Raw genomic sequence first — 20423 nt, 5'->3', positions numbered from 1 at the left:
CTTTCAGCATGGAGACATAAGTTTAAGAGCCTGGGGGGGTGGGGGGTTGCTTTGTGTGTGTGTGTGTGCGATCGTGTGAAAGATCATAAGGAGTGTTTTTAATTTTTAGGTAATTCAGTTTTGATGTGTAAAGGCTTATTTTGTTTTTAACAAGCATGAATAGAATTGTGCTTAAATTTCTTAATCATGTAAAGCACTTTTTATTGCCTTTGGCATGAAAAGGGCTTTATAAATAACATTTGATTTGATTTGAATGGCAACGGTATAATGAGCAAAAATGCTTTGTTTATGTTTCTATCTACATAGTCCTCGAGTTTACCTTGTTAAATTATGTAACACACTGTCATCACCTTCTGTGCTGGATAGTTATGTTCTCTCATCTAGATTCTAGATCCTCAATGGGAGTTATGGACATGGTCTTTGTGGTGTTTGTGTCCAGATGCATGCTGTTCAAGGAGACCCAGCAGAGGTCTGGCCTCTTTCATAGGTTGCCGTCTTTGGTGTAAGAGAGATATTTAGACTTAGCACGATAATACTATAGATTTCACTGGGATTTATGGTTGGTCGAAAAACCTAACTGTGGATGGGCCCCAAGCATAACAGGGTGAAAACCAGTGGCGGAATCACCCTTGATCTGCTTCAGTGCATCAACAAATTATACCCATTTAACAATACCCTGCTGGACTGATGGCCTTAGTAAAGAAATTCATTTGGCTTTGGTAATGAACCTGAGATAGAAATAAAAACAGTCCACTTATTAACTCTCCAGCCAACACTGACATTATCTGACACATTTTGACATACTAAACCCACATTCCTTTGGTCATGCTCATTAGCTGGAAGGGATATCATTAGTCAAATCACTGACTTAGGAAACTAGCCACCAAGACTCATTATCTCACCCATCTATTCAGTATAATTAGCATACATTACAAATACTCTGAATGAAGTGGCCTTGCTGGGTTGGTCATTTCTTTCTTACAGAGCAGATTGGGCCCAACAGGGCAGAGAGCACGCCCAAATGAGAGCGTACTAATCAAATAATTTCCTTCAACTTGGATGCTGCTTCCTTTACAGCTACTGTGTGTGTATGTGTGTGTGTGTGTGTGTGTGTGTGTGTGTGTGTGTGTGTGTGTGTGTGTGTGTGTGTGTGTGTGTGTGCGTGTGTGTATGTGTGTGTATCAGGGAGTTTAGGTACAGATGAGTCTGTACGTTAGTTCTGTTGAGGAAAGCCCAAGCTTGAGTTCCCAAGGTAACAGTCGGTTTGAGTGGGGGCTGGCTGACTCATTTCAAGGGAATCCTGGAACTTGAACAAGGCTACCCACTCACCCCACCCCCAGCTTCATCAGCACAACAAGCAAACGAGGCACTGACATGTCCCCATATAGGGCTTCCCACTAACGGAGGTGGCAATGGAAAATCCCAGCCTTAGCTTCAAGTAGTACCATGACTACAGTGGTTTCTGCCGGCAAAAAAATAAATAAATAAAAAAAAATCTATGGAGATGGTAGAGTAAATATATACTTTATAATAGAGTTGTATGCCCCCCCAAAAAATTTACAAGCATGTGATGTGTTTTGATTAATCCATGAGAATATGGGGGCGATATGAGAGAGCAGGAGAAGAAGTTTAAGGTCATTAACCAGTCAATAGAAGAATTAAAACACTTTCAGAGATGTGAACAGTGACACAATATAAATGAGTATCAATATCTTGTGGGCCTGTGCATGATGTAGGAGGAGAAAAAGCATTGAGAGGAAGAAGAGGATGAAGGAGGAATAGGAGTAGGTGGACAAGAAAACGAACTCTGCCTACACAATTAATCTAATTATTATGAAATTAAAAGAAATCAACAGGCGTGTAATTGACCACTTAATTAGTTCAAGGTGAATGTGTTCTTTTGACTTTGGAGAGATGGTGGGCCTATAGGTGCTGCTAGACAGTAAAACTTCGTTAAGAGCTCCTGCAATAAAGTCAAAAGTATTTCCGCTCAGTAGCCACCCAAATGTTCCTGATAAATAAAATAAGAAAAACATGCCATTAATATAGTTGTAAGCTACAGAAAACAAAGGGATTTTTTTTCTCTAAAACAGAAAAATAATTTTAGAAACACACCTGTACACATATAGTCACCAGCCTTGCTATTCAGAGTAGCCATTTGATTTGCTTCTGTCCACAGTCACATCTGCTGATAACTCTACAGTTCATTCAGTGTCTTTAGTCATTAACGACTGAGAGGTGGTACAAAGGGATTTAAGAGGCAGCATTACTGTTTTGAATCACTGGATGTTTAATTCTTCTATTATAATTGAGGCAGCAGCGAGACAGAGGTTATGGTAACTGCTGGAAACCTGTCCCACTTCACAGAAAGGTTAATGAACCTTACAAGTCCTATGGGAGATGGAGTATGCTGTTAATTTGACAAACGTGGGAAATAAATGCTTTTATGCTTTTATTGACGGTGACCAATAGCGGCCTTTGCTGGAATGAAAGGTTTTAGTCTTTTAGGTGCTTTGCTATGAACCAAAACAATAATGTGGAATGCATTTGTTAGAAGAAACTAAGTACATAATTGTTCAAATAGCAATTTTAGGCCAAAAAGCATCTTCATTATTAATTCCTACTTTTGGGGAACATATACTGTGCAGAAATGCACAGTAACTTGATTCATGTTATGAAACAAATGCCTTTATTCTGAATACATTTGTGTGAATGTGGGATTTTTTTAAGCTGCATTTTAAAATCTACATATTTCTACTTTCCATTTTATGCTCCATTGGTCTGGATTTCATTTTAACAGGGCACCAAGGGTATAATGTACTGACAGCTGGAGAGTAACACATCTAACAATATCAGCGTTAACCTGAATTAGTCTGTGTTGGATGAAGTCATTGCAAAACATGGCTGAAATACATCTAATCAAGACTGAGGTTGTAGGCACAGGACCAAATGTGTATACAGAGTGCATGATTAAGAGATTAAATGGATAATCTCCCTTTCATTCAAAGAAACTGACGGAGGCAGGCATCTGGCTTCCACGGTTCTCATAGTGGCTGAAATATAACCAGTAGTCACATGCAAAATCCAATTTTACCAGCTGCTCAATACTTTAATAATCTTAGGTAGAACAAATTTTCTTTTGGAAAAATGTAACAATGCACACATCACTGATGGAGTGATTAAGTGGTTGGAGAATTTTTTAAACAGCAGGTGGTTATTTCATGGTGTCCATGGGCAATTACCTCACTATGACCTTAAATGAAATTACAAAACATAAAAATAAATAAATAAATAAATAAAATTAAAAACATTGAAGACATTTATACAATTCAGACTATGGCTTTATGGCTGTTTGGCAGTTGTAGAATTATGTTTTCTTCCATTTATGTTTTCATTTTATATATTTAAGTTAATACAGTTCCTTTAATAAAATATCTACACTGCAGAGTAAAGGGGTACAATAGCTCTTCTAAAATAAAGTTATTGTCTTTTAACATGTGCTAAAAGAGTCAAAAAGTAATATATACTGGGGTTACTGATCCCCTGGTGTCTAAACAACTTTACCATAATTTGTCAATGAAAAAATAATTTTTGATTTGCTGCTATTACTTCTAACACTAAACTATGCTGCCTCTACATCTGTAGCAAAAGCCCTATAATATAGTGGATCTGTCATAATAATGCTAATATTGCAGCAAATTACATTTTTTTACTTTTCTTTTTTGTATATATATATATATATATATATATGTATATGTACATTTTTAGTTACATTTTGTATACAGTGCTACATAAATATATCTCCTCTCACTACTGATTTCAGGTAACTAACGCAGATGAGAAGACCCATCACTGTCATTTAGGTTTGGAAAAGCAGTGCTTTTATGGTTGGAAAAAACCTAAGTTAACTGTTTGTAGGAGGACAAGAAAGGCAGATGAAGTGGATTCATTCATTCATTTTTCAGCATACAATCAGTGCTGCTCTAAAAAACAAAGAAAAAAGAAACAAAAAACTGTGTTTATTTTTGTGCAGCTTTATGATGATAAGAGTCAAACTAAGACTGTCATAACCTTATAAGTATAGACCACTCTAACATATCTTCATGAAACCAGCAAGTCTTGCTCTCTATGATAACCCCCCTCTACAGAGCCAAACCATACTCAGTCTTTTCCTCTCACTTTCTCCCAGCTATACTGTGGGCACTGTTTCCTGCGCCTATCTGCACAATGTTTGCCACAGGAACACAAGAATCTGTGCTCCACAATCCCTCTTAACCTCTGACCTTGGCTTATTGTTACCTGTGAGCAGCACTGTGGCAAACATGTTGTACAAGTACTGCACAGCCCTGCAAGCTGTTTGTGTTCTGCGAGCTTGGAGGGCAGGGGAGGAGGGAAGGAAGAGAGGGAGCTATTTAATCCCCCCCAAAGGAACTCCCCTCTCAACCCGTATCGTGAACTCGCAGGCAAATCGCGTTGCTGGAAGGCACACCACACACACACTGCTGTCTTTTTAATTTCATCAGCTGAAAGAAATCTATACAGTGCTTTGGAATCTAACTGAGCTGTAGAGAGAAGTGAACTATATAGCACCCTGGAATGTAAACAGGTTTTCTCACCAAGTGTAGCATAAAAATACCACATTGTTACAAACCTCTTGGCTATGATAACAGTCAATAGTGCAGATCGGAGGTCCTTTTTGGGTTGTTAGTCCGACAGCATATCAATAAGCACAAGCTGAACAAATCCAAAGTACAATTCATGCAATCATACTCAAATTATTCAAGTGTAACATGGATAAAATATTGGCTGGTGTTAAATGTCTTGTATTGACAATGGTGTTTTTGCTTGCCATTAAAAGATTATTGCCTGAGAATATTAGGAATGCTGTCATTAATCCCTTGCAGTCAGATGCTTGGCTGAGAACTGATATGGGCTTTAATCTGCAAAGATTGGCCTCATCTATTGTTCAATGTTAATAATTGTCATACAATCACAGTATTCATAGAAACAGGCACATATTTAATGTTAGAAAAAAAAGAGCCAGCCATTGTTCTGTGATTTCTATCAGCAGCGACAGCCTTAGTCCTCAAACTATAATGTACTTAGTACTGTAATAATCTTGAACAATAACAACAGCAGTGTGTCCGGAAAAAGAACAGTTTTTATTTGATTATGTAGAAACTGAGCTGCCACACCAGTTTACGTTATCTGCACATTATGGATCATATATCTTCTTACAGTGCTGCATTTTTATTTATTTATAATTTTAAGTTTTAGTAATACTTTTTTTAAAAAAAATAATTATAATCAGAACAGGGAGGTAGACAGGCCACTATAATATCTGCCAACTTTGCACTCATAGCTGTCACACTTAATTATCATGCCAAAATACAAGAAAATACATCGGCTGCAGGAGGTCTTGTGTGAGGTCTTTGTTTTTGTGTACAATTAACTGGCAAGCACGCTATATACTTAAATAAGAGCTATTTTAGGTAAGCATAATTGTTAGTGAGTTGTTTTTATCAGCATGCTTCAATCCCCTTCACTGTACCGTATCAGGAGACACCCCTAAGAGAAACGGTTTTTCAAAGCTGCAGCCCCAGCAACCCCCCATTAACCCTGGCATTTGTTCATTTATACCCCCCCTTTCCAATTCTCCTTCTCTATGTCTGTCAAAGTTGACCACTTTACAGGGGAACAGGTAGGCAGACTCTGTCAATCCCCCCACCTGTACCAAACACACAAATGTGCACGCGGGGCCGACTGCCAAAGATCCTGCTTTACTGACTGAAGTGGAGGGGAAGGGGGGTATGACAAAGACGACAGCTTGTGTGGGGGAACATTGTCTGCGGCTGCGACGAGAAATCTTTTCAGGAAAAACAGGATTTTATACACAATGGTCGTGGGTGTAAAGAAAGGGGGCACATATTAAAAGAAGTGTCTTTATGTGTGCAGAGCTACCGATTTTTAAACTGCATTTACATGGATAAGATCCAATATGCTCTTTTTTCCCCTACTAGGCTATAGTGTGACAGACTGGATCAGAGAGGGCTTTCCAGGTTGTTTCTTTTTTTCTTGGAGCATAATCGTGATTCTGTATATCCAAGACAGTGCTCAGGAAAGAAATAAATGCCACACAATGACACACAGTAAACCTACTTCTTTAAATAAAATGCATGTACTCTCTCTGAGTATAAGGATAATTCATATGGCAAAATCAACAGGAATTTGGGTTCCTAGAAACCAATATTAGGCTTTATATAAAAATTGTAATTTATGGATGACTGTTCATTTGCTGCCCAAACAGTATTCACGACTCCTGAAAGAAAACCACAACAGCTCATGTTCTTCATGCAGTGAAACCTCCTCAATCATTTCACCACAGCAACCACAGCAGGGAGGTCAGCTGTTACAGAGATGGCAAGAGGCTTGATAGGTTATCAGCTACTGTATAATGTGTGTGTTTGTAAATGTAAGCGTACTTGTGTGTGTGTGTATCTGTTGTATATGGACGGGGGATGGAGCTGACAACTGAGCGGAGGATTCTTATGTAATTCTCCCTTTAGGTGGCAGAGAACAGTGAGAGCAGCAGCCCACACTGAAGAAGAATCTGTTTGCTAATAAGCTGGAAGTAAGATAAGATCAATAATATTACAAAGTGTTTGTACAAGAAGACAAGGGATTCCCAGAAACAACAGTTGAAAACATGTCCAGGTACAAAGTTGGTGTGTCACCCTAAAAACGGTTGATTTCTGTTTGCATAGACAGCAGAAACATTCAGACATGCATGAATGTTTACAGCTGTGAAAAAGGTCGTTTTTTTAGCATCTGGAAATGGCTGAGAAGCTCTGAAGAGAATCTGATGAGATTTTGTGAGGGAGCGACTTCCAAAAGTTGAACTCTATATAGAGCTACCTCTGAAATTTGTCTGGCTGCAGTTGACAGGATGAGCACATGCTCTAAATGTTAAGCACCTCCAGCTGCACTTCCCTGTTAAAGACTATTGTTGACTTGTATCGAGGGATATTTAGCATTAAATATGAAAAAAAAGAAAGAAAAAAAAAAGCACGACCTACATGTAACCTTTGTGAGGGCAAAACTAACTCAAGTTATAAAAATGTACAGCTCAATATCCAAAGTCTCAGTTCAAATCCTCAAAATAAAGAAACATTTACTTAACTTTTGGCAATACTTTTCATCACATAAGCAGGTACACTTTATTTACTCCTCACATGTATATTACTCACACCAATCTGTTCATATTGAGACACATTAACACAAAGAACATGTGTTCATCCTGTCAGTTTAGGTTTAAACAAACACTGACAAAAAGTGCGCCAAGCAGAGTTTAGATTGGATAAAGTTGCATCACATGACTTGAAGGCAGGAGGCACTTCTTAGTAAACTTTGCGAAACCATAAACAACCTAACTGTTAACCTGGGTTATTGGCATGTTTAGCAACTTTGGAGGGAAAAAAGAAATTACATTAAAAAGGAAAATTGTTCACTTCCTTTGCGCCCACCCCCTTGTTGTAAGATACGGATGTCCCGTAAGGTTATTTGTGTTTGCTGGGGAATGAAGTGCTCAACTGGATTAAAAACATACTGCATATGTTTGGAAATCTGTTTCCCTGGGCGTATGAGTGGAGTGAGCGAGCGTGAAGCAGCAGCTTGCGTCTCCTCCAAGAGAGAGGGCAGACACTCTCATCATTAGCTGGGCTGAAATGTGCTCCTCTACCTGCTCCAATCTGCACAGCCAGGCTCCACTCTGACGCCAGACAGATGTTCCCAGTATGAGGTGCAAAGTACTGAGAGGGGAAATGAGAGTGAGCAGGAGAGAGGCAGAAGAATGGAAATATTCAGCAGAGTACACAATAAGAGCTTAATTATGAATAATACCAATGGCTCTTTGTTCTCACAGTGAAGCTAGTTATGGCTTGCCTGGCCTTTGGGAGATTGTTTTTGGCTTCCATATGGGGGCAGCTGTCTGTCAAAAAAAATAAACGCTTAAATCATAACATACCATGGTAGGGAAAATTTCAGCTTAAACAACAATGCAATTATGTAAGTTTATTTGCATTATTAGATATATATTTTGCTAAAATAAACTAAATATGTTACAGAGGTTCAAAATATAACCCCATCATTTGGTGCTAGTAATGACGACACTATCAAATGTAACTTAATGTCCCCCAATGTTTAACATGATTTACCTTGTTTATGTTTGTCAACATGCTTTTTAAATTAATCTTATTTTTTCCCTGTTATTATTTTTTTATATATATATGTTTTCCACTCAGTTGGTGAGTTATTCTGTACACTGAACATCCCCGGCCAGTGGGCAGGCCTAATAATTTGTTATGTTTCTAATACACACACACAAAAAAAACCACAGAAGAAAAACCACAAAACAGTTAATACATTTACCATTGTCATACTTGCTTTTATATGTAACATTTTATCATTTATATTTCTCATCTTCCTCTTGAGAATTGCACTTTGCTCAAACCTGTAGGCTAAATTACCAAAATATTCAACCCACGGTATCATTAGTCAAAGTTAGTGCTGAAGAATTTATTGGGTAAGGGCAACCGTTATAATCAGCTGCCAAATCAGTATTTTACAAGATTCCCATTCACCGAATGTTTTTTTCCCTGGTTAAGGTTCACTATAAACAAATGGAGGAAAATTAAGAATAGTTGGAGTAAGAGTTAAAAACATATACTTAATTTTTGAGAATGCAGATTTTTTCTTTTCAAACAGTGCGAGGAAGCGATATTTTCTGTGACGCCTTTTGTTCAAAGACTAATCAGCTCATATTGTGAATAATTTAAATAATTAAGAAACAAAAAGTTAATAGTTAATGAAAAGTAAAAGTAATTTCATGGTTAAAAAAAACGGTTAAAATGTTTTGTGTTTGAAATTTAATCAGCGTGAGAGATCTGCATCACAAGGATCTTTGTCATTTTGTACGTGTAGCTACGTGAGCGAATGAACGCTCTAACAAAAGAACAGTCTTTGGAACAGTTTTTCTCTGGTAACGTTGTGAAGTGCTTTGGCAGAAATAAGTGAGGAAACAACTCCTAAGTACACTAAATGTGCCCTTACATGCTTGTGTCTTGAGAAACGTTTGCCTTTGTGAGTATCAATGTGTTCAGAAAACACTTGTATATCTGTTTTAAGTATTTTGGTTGTTTAAAATGTACCAGTGTAATGCACGATGTGATATGCACACAATATTTAAGCTAGGCTAACCAACTTAAGTGTGGTATTAAGAAGTGTGTATTAGTTAGTAATTTGTTTGTTCCTGTCTGTATGTTTCAAAAAAGCAACATAATAAGTACATAAAAGATCTTCAGTTAGATGAAGAAAAGCAAACCTTGTGTGGGGAAATGTTTTTACCTTTTTGCTTTGTTCGCTGGCTGTCTTACTTCACATAGTCACGTGTTGTGAGGACAACACGTTTTCTGTGTGCGCTGATGTGACAAAAATCTCCAGCCATTTAAAAACTAATTTCTCAGTGCCAACTTAGAGAGAGAACTTAAATATTTCAACATCTAAAAAGCATAATACCATGAAAAGATTTAAGAAATCCCCAAAAAATCTCTGCGTGTAAAAGCTAAGGCTGGAAACCAGTGTTGTATGCACTTGACCTTCAAGCCCTCAGGCAGCATTGCATGAGCAACAATTGTGCCAGTGTGATCAATAAAACCACATGGGCTCAGGAGTAAAAACAACTGTCATTTAACACAGTCCACCACTGCATCCATAAACATAACCTAAAACTGTGTCCTATAACATCTACCATCATATGTTACCAGCAAAGTGACATTTTACATGTTGATGACATCAAATTCTATATTTGTTCATATTAAATTGATTTAATGTGACTAAAAATTATTTTTGTGGTTTATAACCTACAAAGAAACAAGTGCTATAATTTTAGGGGTTTCACACTGAATGAAGTGTTGTAAGGTGTTACACGTGTAATAGTTTGCAGTTAAAGGACATCTTGAGGTGTGGAGCAGATGATTTCTGCAGGCCACAGAACTCACAAACACAAAGCCAGCTGGTCTGATACAGTAACAATACTCCACTGTTTGTATTTGCCTGCAGCAGTGAAACACAGGCCCTGTCCTCCTTTGGGGGCTGCTACAATAGAGGTGGGTCTTGCTGTACAACATGAATATCCCTAATGCACAATATTAATGAGCTTTCTAACTGGCCTTCAATTTGAGAGATGAAGTTAAACACATAATGGCATCCAATTCACACACTACTGAGTTGAAAATAGAAATTAAGCCTTACACAAATTCAATAGAACACAAAGTAATCATTGATCATTAAAAGTCTTGGCTGAGATGAATATCAGCTTGTAAGAATAACAAAACTTATTGTTTTTGCTTCGGTTGGATACAAACAGATGACCTGAACTGCACAAAACCCCGCCCAGAAAAAAAAATCTAATAATAATTACATTACACTCACTGTGACAAAACTTCAAGCAAGAAACCTCTTGCATGACTTATTACTGCATCCATAAAACCCTGAAGCCATATATATGCGTTTAAATGAAATTTAACAGCATTGAACACCTTGTCTTTTTCCCTAAGTAGCAAAGAGAGTGAAGTGTATTACTACTTTGTCAGCTTATGTTGCATCAAGTTGACTCTCAGCACCAAATCTATAATGAGTGAATTAACAAGAAAAAGTAATGGCTAATGTATTTATACAGTATAAACTGACTTTGTTCACATACTAATGATTTGCTTGTTTTAGTAATTATTGCTGCAAGACCACACCAGAACATCTGCATTGATTTAGACTCTGGGAGAGAGGGGAGAGAAGGAGGGAGAGGCTCACAATCTGGAGTTTGACTTTGAGAGCGAGACAACAATCTGTTGTACGGTTATTTTGGTAATTGTCCATAACTGATGTAAAAACACAGTCCCTGTTGCAGAAAATTCCAAATGACTTTTTGTAGCTTAGAGATTCAATACAAATGTGCAGTTGCAATGAAAATGCATATACAGCATCTAATAATGTGATTCTTAAAACAAATAAACAGCCTGTGAGAGAAGACAAAACGTCCAGCCAAACATTTTACTTAATTGTTGGAATAAATTGTTCCTGGTAGTTAGAAGTAAAGATGCAATGTGAACAGTTAAATACAGGACTTGACACCTGGGGCAAACATGAAATTATGATTGTTTAAAACGTGTATCTGCATTGTTACTGTGCTTGTTTATAAATGTGTGTAAATGCTGGCACTGATGAGGTAACATAAAAAGTGATAGTGACAGCAGAACTAGAATAGCTAAAACCAAGCTGTAGATTCAGCTATAATATATTCTTTTTCTTGTTTTTTTTTCTCTCTAATATTAGTTTAGGTTAACTCATAATTTGGTAATTTACAACATAAATATGAAATAATTTAAACTAGTCATTCTGTTAATGGCATGGCAGTAAAGACCCATCTCAGGTTTTGTGTTCAGTTCTTTGAAGCTACTTTGTATTCTATTTAGTTTTATAGAGGATTATTATTACAGATAAACTTGCAGTTTTAACTTTTTCCAATAAAATTATTATATCCTTAAAACTTATTTAAAATGATTAGTTGGAAAGTTGATGCACATTTTCTTTTTTTGTTTGTTTGTTTTCAAGGTTTAAAGACACAGATTCAGATAAAAATGAAGTCATGTTGCGCTATGCTGTAAAAAACAACAACAACAACAAAAAAAAAAACTAACAAAAAAACAAATAGCTGTTTTTATTCTCAGTGAATCAAATTAAGTCATAAAGGAGTCGTCTGCAAAAGTGCAACATGCTGTAGGAGGTGGTAGTGAGTTTGAGTGGGTGTTTTTCAATGCACTGGTCTAGTTTTCCCTTCCATTTCACAATTTTTCCTCACAGTAAATTATTATATTTATGCAGATTGCACAGACTTAAACCTTTCACATCATCAACTGCATAGGTTTTCTAAAATTACTGTACTGAAACTGTTTTATTATTATTATTATTATTTTTTGCTGGTGAAGTGATTGGAACTCAGTACTGCACCTGAAATATAAGATGATGATTACTTTTTTGATGGAGTTTTATATTCTGGGAGATATAATAAAGAATGAACATGATGCCAAAGACAATTAACAGTTAATAGGTCCTTTTTCTCTCAGTGACAGTTTGTTGCTGGTTTCTCTTTGACAGCTATTGTATAGCACCCCCCCCCCCCCCAAAAAAAAAAAAAACCCTTTCTTCTTAAATTTCCAAAAGTCAAATTACCTGGGGGTCGACAACTCAAACATGCCACATATTTTGCTGGATGATACCATTTTCCCACGGTGTTCCTTAAATGAAACAGCTTTTGTAAATCTGTGGTGATCTGTCTATATATGTCTGTCTGACAGTCACATTAAACCCCCCAGTTACTAGAACCAATGCTAAATTAGGTAAGGCTGGCATACAGTATAGTCAGGAATTTAGTAGCACTGGTTTCAGTAAGTGATAAACTATATGTCTACTAGCTCAAAGCAAGGTGAGTGATGTGTCAACACACAAGTTACTCCAGTGTGTCCTTGCTGTGTTACCATTGCTTCTCTTTAGCAGATGAATTCAGTTTAAATCTGCAGTGCCTTGGTGCTCAGTCCAGCTTGACCTCACCTCGCTCTAGGCTGAAATATGGAAATCTTCCTCATAACTTTGGATATGGATAAAGAGTACACAGTAATTATGGAAACATCTGCAAACTAGGGCAAGGTTGCATGACCCTGGACTAATGAATATATATGAAAAGAATATGGCTGCTGCAGCTCATTCTGTTTGCCAGGGAGGATCAAAACACTGATCCGTTTGACATTTGAAAACATCACCTTCGCATTCACATTGGCACAGGGTAGCTATGTAAATGCCAAATATTACCTTACAACATCCTTCGCCTTTTACACAGAAGGGACTAATTATTCCTTTATCATAGTTAATCATTAGTTTAGTCTTTACTGAATTACATGCATGCATCAATCCACAAACTGACCTACTTTACTGTTAAAACTGCAGCACAAAACAAAATCCAGCACATACAGATTAACACTTCAAACAAAAGTGAGGTTGTATGATGTCACCTGGCCACCCTGGCCAATTAAACACCTCCCACTACAGTTGGCATCACTCAAAAGGCTCATTAACCCTTCTGACCAACCACCAGTCACAATCAGAAAAACATCCTGTCACATTGGCCAATCCCTACATGGGCATCGCAGGTCAACACCCACACAAGTGACAGGAAATTGAATTGCTTGAGAGAAGGTGGTCTGTCTGAGCACTTGAAAGACATTTGCTTATTCACAGCTGGTGATGCAGCCAGGCTGTCTTTAAAGGCTTGAAAATAAGAAGTAAAGGTGATGCTTAGTGCAATTTCATAAAGTGAAATCTGAGATCTGAGGTAAATATTACAAGATCCCTAACGGCAAGCAAGAATGTGGTTGCATATATTATCTCTTAAAGCGATGAGCTATTATCACTAAATGTTGAATATATCTATATATCGCAAATCCATCACGTTTGGATCTTAGAATCAATGTGGGGCTTACTTGGTATGCAACATCTTATAAAATGAAACAAGAGAAGCAATACATCTCTGAAGCAGCTTTGTGAGCTTGTTATTTAGACCACTAGTCTTAATCTACTGGGTTGATCTCCTGGTTCCTGGGGGATTATAAAATATCTGCAATCCTCAAAATATTTGAGGCAATCAACAACTCAACATGCATTTGGCGTTAGAATGCAAAAATGTGAAAACACACAAGCGAATGGATAAAAAGGAGTGAAATATGAAGAGAAATAAGGGGATCGGAGCTGTGCCCATTTCGGGGGTGTAAAATATGGAGAAGTGTGGATCATTGGGGGAGCTGCTCTGCCTGGGGGAACAGATGAAGGGAGGACACTCTGCCAAGATCTCTCCACTGAAGGGGGAGCTGAGGGAATGGAGCTCTATGGGAGAAAAAGTGTGCGCCTCGCATGCTGCTCTCCTCAATCTCAGTCTCACACACTTGCATTGACACGTCCCAGACTCTCCGCAGCAGAGGGAAACTGCTGTTGACAGGGCCTTGCAAACTTTCACAGCCATTTAGAAAGACTTACTCCCACACTTTTGTCACAGGCATTTATTGCACAAGATACATGATATGAGAAATTAACATTTTCAAACTTGGCATCGTTTTTTCAAACCAAGTTAGGCTTAAAAACCATTCATAATTTTTCAGCCTTACGATCGGCCCTAGTGCAGATGTAAACACAAGACATGCCAAGTGAGACCCTGAGATTATGAAAATTTTCATGAAAAAAAAAAAAAAACCCCCAACCAAGCATCACTTCATAAATTTCTATCATCTATGAGTTTCTAATCCTATCAAAAGCAGTAGCTGTATCACCAAGACATATAAGGTCTTATTAAAGTGAGAGCAGAGGTTATTTCTGATTCACTGATTTACTGTACCTTTATGTTCACAATTAACCAGTGCCTCCAGTAAGCAGATGTCGGTTTGGTGCGACTTGGAGCATCAGGATCAACCATCACCAGGGCATACATCTTTTCCTACAAGCAGAAAAAGATATATATATTATTACAATTGACAGACCAAGTATTTACCACATTGCCACACACACTGTGATTGGCCCAGAGGCAGTTCCAGCAGCAGCGCTACCTGATCCTTTTTCCTTTCTAAGATGTGCTGTTTGTATAAGGCTTCACATCTCTCTCACATACTTCAACACATGCTCTGTTTTCTTTCCTAGCTTTAAGTTCTTCTACCTAATGCTATGTTATGATTTTATTCTGTTTATAAAATCTATAGTTTGTTTCATTGTCTTGTCAGCTAAGTACAAAAAGCTCCTCAAGTCAGAGATCTGGGTCTTCCCTTTAAAAAATCCATTCAAATTCAGCTGTATAAAAGTGTGAGTAAAACTATCTTAAAAACACAGAAATATGCTTGAAAAAAATGGTTTCTATAGCTGTATTTCTCACAAAATTATTTCCTAAAGCACACCCTCTCCCTTCTGTTATTCCTTAAACTTAATATCATTACTGTGACATCAACAAAATGACAACGTTTTGGATCTGATACCAGATCGTCTCGTTAACATATTCACAGTAACTTTCTGCCATTTACCAAGTATCTTTATACCCCTCAATCTGTCAACGGATAAAGTGAGAGAAAAAGCATCTTAACTAACGCTTGATCACAGTTATTGGATATTGACTTGGCGGCTTAATTGCCGGAAAATCTTCATTCTGTCTGTCCCTAAAAGTTAGAGAATTATGAGAGCAGATTGAATTATTGCGAGAGCACATTTGTCATCCCTGGTCTGGTGCCCAAAATCTGCCAGACCATATGATGGGTTTTTTTATTTTGTTCACTTCCTCTACAAACAGAGACACAATGTCCTCTTACTGTATAGTACTTTCAACTGAAGCAAGCACATAATGATATCAGCTTTAAAACACAGAAAACAGATGCAGTGCTCCTTATATTCTAACACTGACTGCCAAATAACGCTGTCAGTGGTGCGGTAAAACACTTTCAAAGGATCAAATGCTTTCATGTAAACAGAAACCTTAAATTTCTGTTTGTTGTGTCCTATCAAGACATTCTTACAGGCCTCAGAAAATTATCCTAAGCCGATGTACTTGAATGAGATAAAGAAGTAGTCATGTATTTTTCTCCAGATGCTCATTTTCAGAAGGATTCTCTGCCTACCTGACAAGCAGTAATATGCGTAAACAACTAAGCCTAATAATAGGATAATACTGTAGTCTCAGTGATAGTGCCTGCAGGTAACATCCAGACACACCAGCAACAATAGAGCCTCCTCCACAGCCTGTCAAAAGTGACTCTATATCAGTGACCCCCCCGGGCAGCTTACCAACCATGACCTGTTGCCTTCTCCAGAGTTGTAATCCTCATTTGTACATGTTTGCTACCAGGCAAAGAAAGTGTGATAATGTAGTTATACTAATATCTAAGTCAGATCCTGATGCATTCAGAAATAACATGGCTTTAAAACAACAACAACAACACACACACATACACACACAGAGACTAAAAAGCAATTTAAGCATTTAAATTAAAAATGACCTCCAGTCACAATTGCTATAGAAGGAAATTGCACTTCATTGGATATTTCACAAAAGTTGGCATGAACTCCATGGGACAGGTTTACATTTTCTTGAGCTAAATTAAGAAAAACATTTAGAGTATTTCAAATTAATTACCAACTTTAACAGGAAAAACATGTTGCATTTATGGCGGGCACTGAATTTAAAGGATTTCTGCGCATATTTTGTGCTTGAATTTTTACCTGTAAGAATCTGGCTAGTCCAGCTGGCATGGGCAGCAAATAATATAAGAAGCTTCCATCAAGCTTGCACTTCACACATTGTGGCATGTACCCTTCTCTCTTACGAGGACATTTTTTTTTCTCCATCTGTCAAAATCCACATTAATTACACACAGATATGTGTGAAAGACTCCAGGGAAAAACAGATGCATATTCTGCCATCTGAAATTATTTATCAAGACTTGAACACACTAAATGTATATCTAAACATGTTGTAAGAAGGCTAATTCTCATAGCTCTACCCTGGAAAGCACACATTTCCTAATCTAACACATGAACTTTTGCTGATTATCTGAAATAAACATTTACACTGGAGCTAACAACAGCTATCACTGATGAGTATGAAGGACACAAAAAGTTCCCAGTAAAGACTTGAAATGTTTCTTTGTTCAGTTACATCATGTACTTTATAAAAAACACATTGCCAAAAGGTGAGAGGTCAGAAACCTTTAATGCTAAATGTCCTAATGATTTAAAATATAAAAAGAAGAAGTGAATCTGGGTGGGTATCTGCCATGGACCAAAGTGCTTCATTGGGCCATGATGCAAGAGGGGGTGCAGGCTGGAGGCGGGGGAAGATTGAGCCTGCATTCTCTTGAGATTAACCTCCCACTACCTGCTGAGACCACACCTCAGACATCAGGCAGCTGGAATCAACTCTGCAGTCCACAGGGCATCTCTGTCATGGTCAGTGGTGAAAAGGAAGATGGACACGCTCTTCTCAGCAATACTTTAAAAACTTAAATGGGAGGTTTTCTTAAAGAAAAAGTCAGAAGCTCACACTTATTCCAAATGATGTATTACAAAACAGCAGAAATACATCTCTGTACTGTTGTATTTTAAAAGATGACAGGAAACTCTTATTCCATGCCAAGAGCATCAAATGGATACAGTATTTGCTAAAAAGGAGACAGCAAAGAACAAAGGCAGAGGAAAACAGTGTCTCTGAGGATGGAAAACTACTGTATTACCTCTGAGTGAACTCTGCTGGGGATGAGAATCAGAGAGATGGCTAATCACTGCTCTCGTAGAGCTGCCTGGGCTATTGAGCCCAGCTCTGCTAACTGATGACACCAAGAAGGGCGGGATAGAGTTAGCGAAAGGGAGGGAGGAAGAAGCGGCCCCTCTGTGAGTTTACAAGTTCACGCTTTATCCCTGACCCAATACCAAACTGTGCCATCCATGCAGCTGCCTATTAATATACCCTTTGCTTTATCCTCAGTGTTCTTCATCTCCTTCAGCCTCTGCACACAGAACCCACAATGTGTAATTTAATGGTCAGCTGTGCTCAGTGTTCAGCTCAGAGCAAGGCAACGCACTAATCCCAAATCCCTGTTTAAGTAGCAAAAACACTTGAACTCATTTGGTAATTAACAGGTATCTGTGTTGTGATTACGAGACAGTGATGGCTTAACAATCATCGACAGAAGCTTAGAGTGAGGTGAAAGATCAATCTGCCAATGCAGAAAAATGGGAATGATAAAAAAAAAGCCTGGAGAGGTAGATTTGTCAGAGGAAGTAGAACATTTGTATCAATTTGGCTCCTTTTAGTAGGTAAAATTGACTTTTGGAAACAAACTTTTTGGAAACTATATATAATATGAAATTTATATCTATAGCAAAGTGGTGTCAACTTTTACACCAGGGAAACATATGTGATTTTAGAAGAAAGGACAGTAGTGAGGAGAAGAACAGCAAGCGCTCACAGAGGAAGTTTAAGAGTAACCCTGTCAGTGTCAGGAGATGAGGTTCATCCTGGCGTAGAGGAGGTCAGGGGTCGGCCTGGCAGCAGTAATTGAAACTTGAGCAGTAAGAAGGGGGCCATAAACCCAAAGATGAGATGAAGAATTCAGGGGGGGCTGTGGCACTCACCTGAAGGTCAACAACCCTACAGGTGAGGAGGTGCTCACTGTCATTGAAAAAAGCCCATCCCACGCTGCTCATCTGCAGAGGCTTGGAAGTCTCATCATTCCCCACAGCAAGCAGTATATTATAAACACCCCAATCATCAGCAGCCATAAATGACACAATGTGTTAATCTGCACCACAGAAATTTGGAAAAAAATACTGCTATCTTAAACATGATCTTGTTATGACTAAGGACTGAAAGTGTGCTTTTACAGTCCAGTTAGACAGTTTTTTGTGCTGCATTTCGGGAAGTGTAGTATTCAGTATCAGTCATCACATAATCACAGAGAGACAGTGGGTGGTTTGTGTGAAAGTCCACACAAATGGCCGGACCTGTAATTTATATTTATTTACATTCCTGACATCATCTGCACATGAATCAGTCATCTGATTACGGTAGGATTGAAATTTGAGGACTGAGTTGCTTTCTTTTAATCAAACTAATTTCTTTTATTTATTTATTTGCTTTTATTCAACCTTATTTATGTATTAATTTTATAAGAATTATGAACTATTTATCTTTATTTATTCATTGTTATTAAATAATTTAAATTTATTTCATATTTATATTTTTCATATTTATATTCATATTTCTCTTGTATTTATTTTGTTTTTATGTAATTGCAAATAAATTAATTGATTCGAATTCATCCCAGCTCAGTTTGAGCACAACTGGTACCATCATACAAGATGATAGAGGAACTTTTACAAATTCCAGTGACAACTGGTTTATCATTGACATTGTTCAATGACACAAATAAATTATATTCAAAGAGAATACCAGTAGTTCTCAGCGTATTCTGAAGTACCTCAGATAGTGTGGACGCCACACTACCTCCAAACCTGCCTATTTTTAACTCAGCTTCCTCCCACACAGGAATGGAGTGTGAAGTAGCTTATAAATCCACACGTCCAAGAGCGGCATGGTCAAAAGGAGTGTCACATGTCGATACAAATGCATATTCTAGGACTAAACTCAGCTACTACATTCCCACTAGTTAGCCAAATAGCAGGTGAGCTGTGAAGAGTTCAAGTGGAATAAGGGTGGAATATAAAACACAAGTTAACATAATTGCATAATCACATTTTCTTTTTGTACATAAAAATATGCAAATATGCTACAATTTAATCAAATTAACACATGGCAGAAGGCAACAGGAGACAATGGAATATCTTTTTTTATAGCCTATAGTCTGCACATTATATATGACTGCTCTTTGTCACTCAAAAATGACTTAGCAATCGATTCTATTTTTGCCCCTAACCTATAAATAAACAGCTTTTTCTAAACAACTTTGCAGATGTTTAAATGCAATCTCTCCTCAACTTTGTTTGTACAGCTACAGCTAACAGTAAGATGGTTCACAGTCTGATTGAAGCTTGAGGGGGGTGAAGGAATTAGCAGCAGCCTAAGGAATCATTTCTGCATTTCTCTCAACATTGAAGACTTCTTTCAGTACACCATGCTTGTGAACACAGCCGTGCTCATGTTAAGCTTATTAGTCACCCTGGATGCGATCTTGCTAGCTGAGGCTTTCAACACTTTCTGGTGGTGGCTTTACACACATACACCTACTCACTACCATGAAAGCATTTCTGCAAATGCACATGCTCAGGCACAGTAACTAACACTAGCAGGTACATGGAAGCAACATGCGGCCAGGTGCTGGGGTATAAGCCTCAGTGTCTGTCTGTGCTAAATGAGGAAAGAGGGAAATATATTTGTCATGTAGTTTGGCTGCTGAGAACACAACAAAGTCAAACAGGGCAAATTACAGCCCTGGACTCATATCCATAATTAATCTGCCAAGCTTGTCACACACTGAGAGTCATAGATCTGCTATTTTACCACCAACCTGCATGAAAAGTTAAAAGCACATTCTGCAAACTTTACCTGCATACTGGAATCTAAATAGAGTTTTAAAAGAGAGTCTGGAGGTTTAATCTCTTTTCAGATTAGCAGATGTGCATACTGAAACAGCAAGTTTACACAGGGTATGACGCATCATTACAAACCAGTAAATATTTAAAACTCAGGGTCATCAATTTTTATTATAGCAGCCATTTTACAGCGAGAGACTGAGAAACATACCACTCTTCCTATTATTCTATTTCAATTGATT

At 37.7% G+C, this 20423-nt stretch overlaps 1 protein-coding gene across 1 annotated transcript in view; it reads right to left on the bottom strand.

The window, feature by feature from the left end:
- Positions 1 to 20423, bottom strand: part of LOC121648421 (phosphatidylethanolamine-binding protein 4) — a 56710-nt gene that overhangs the window by 21611 nt on the left and 14676 nt on the right. Inside the window, exon 4 of the mRNA XM_041998500.1 lies at positions 14492 to 14590. Coding sequence (XP_041854434.1) covers positions 14492 to 14590 — 99 coding nt within the window. The remainder of the gene's footprint in view (positions 1 to 14491; positions 14591 to 20423) is intronic.

This window comes from Melanotaenia boesemani, chromosome 11 (genome assembly GCF_017639745.1).
Source record: "Melanotaenia boesemani isolate fMelBoe1 chromosome 11, fMelBoe1.pri, whole genome shotgun sequence".
Lineage (NCBI taxonomy): Eukaryota > Metazoa > Chordata > Actinopteri > Atheriniformes > Melanotaeniidae > Melanotaenia > Melanotaenia boesemani.
Note: the sequence above shows the minus strand (reverse complement) of the source record. Positions and strands in the feature narration are given on the sequence as shown.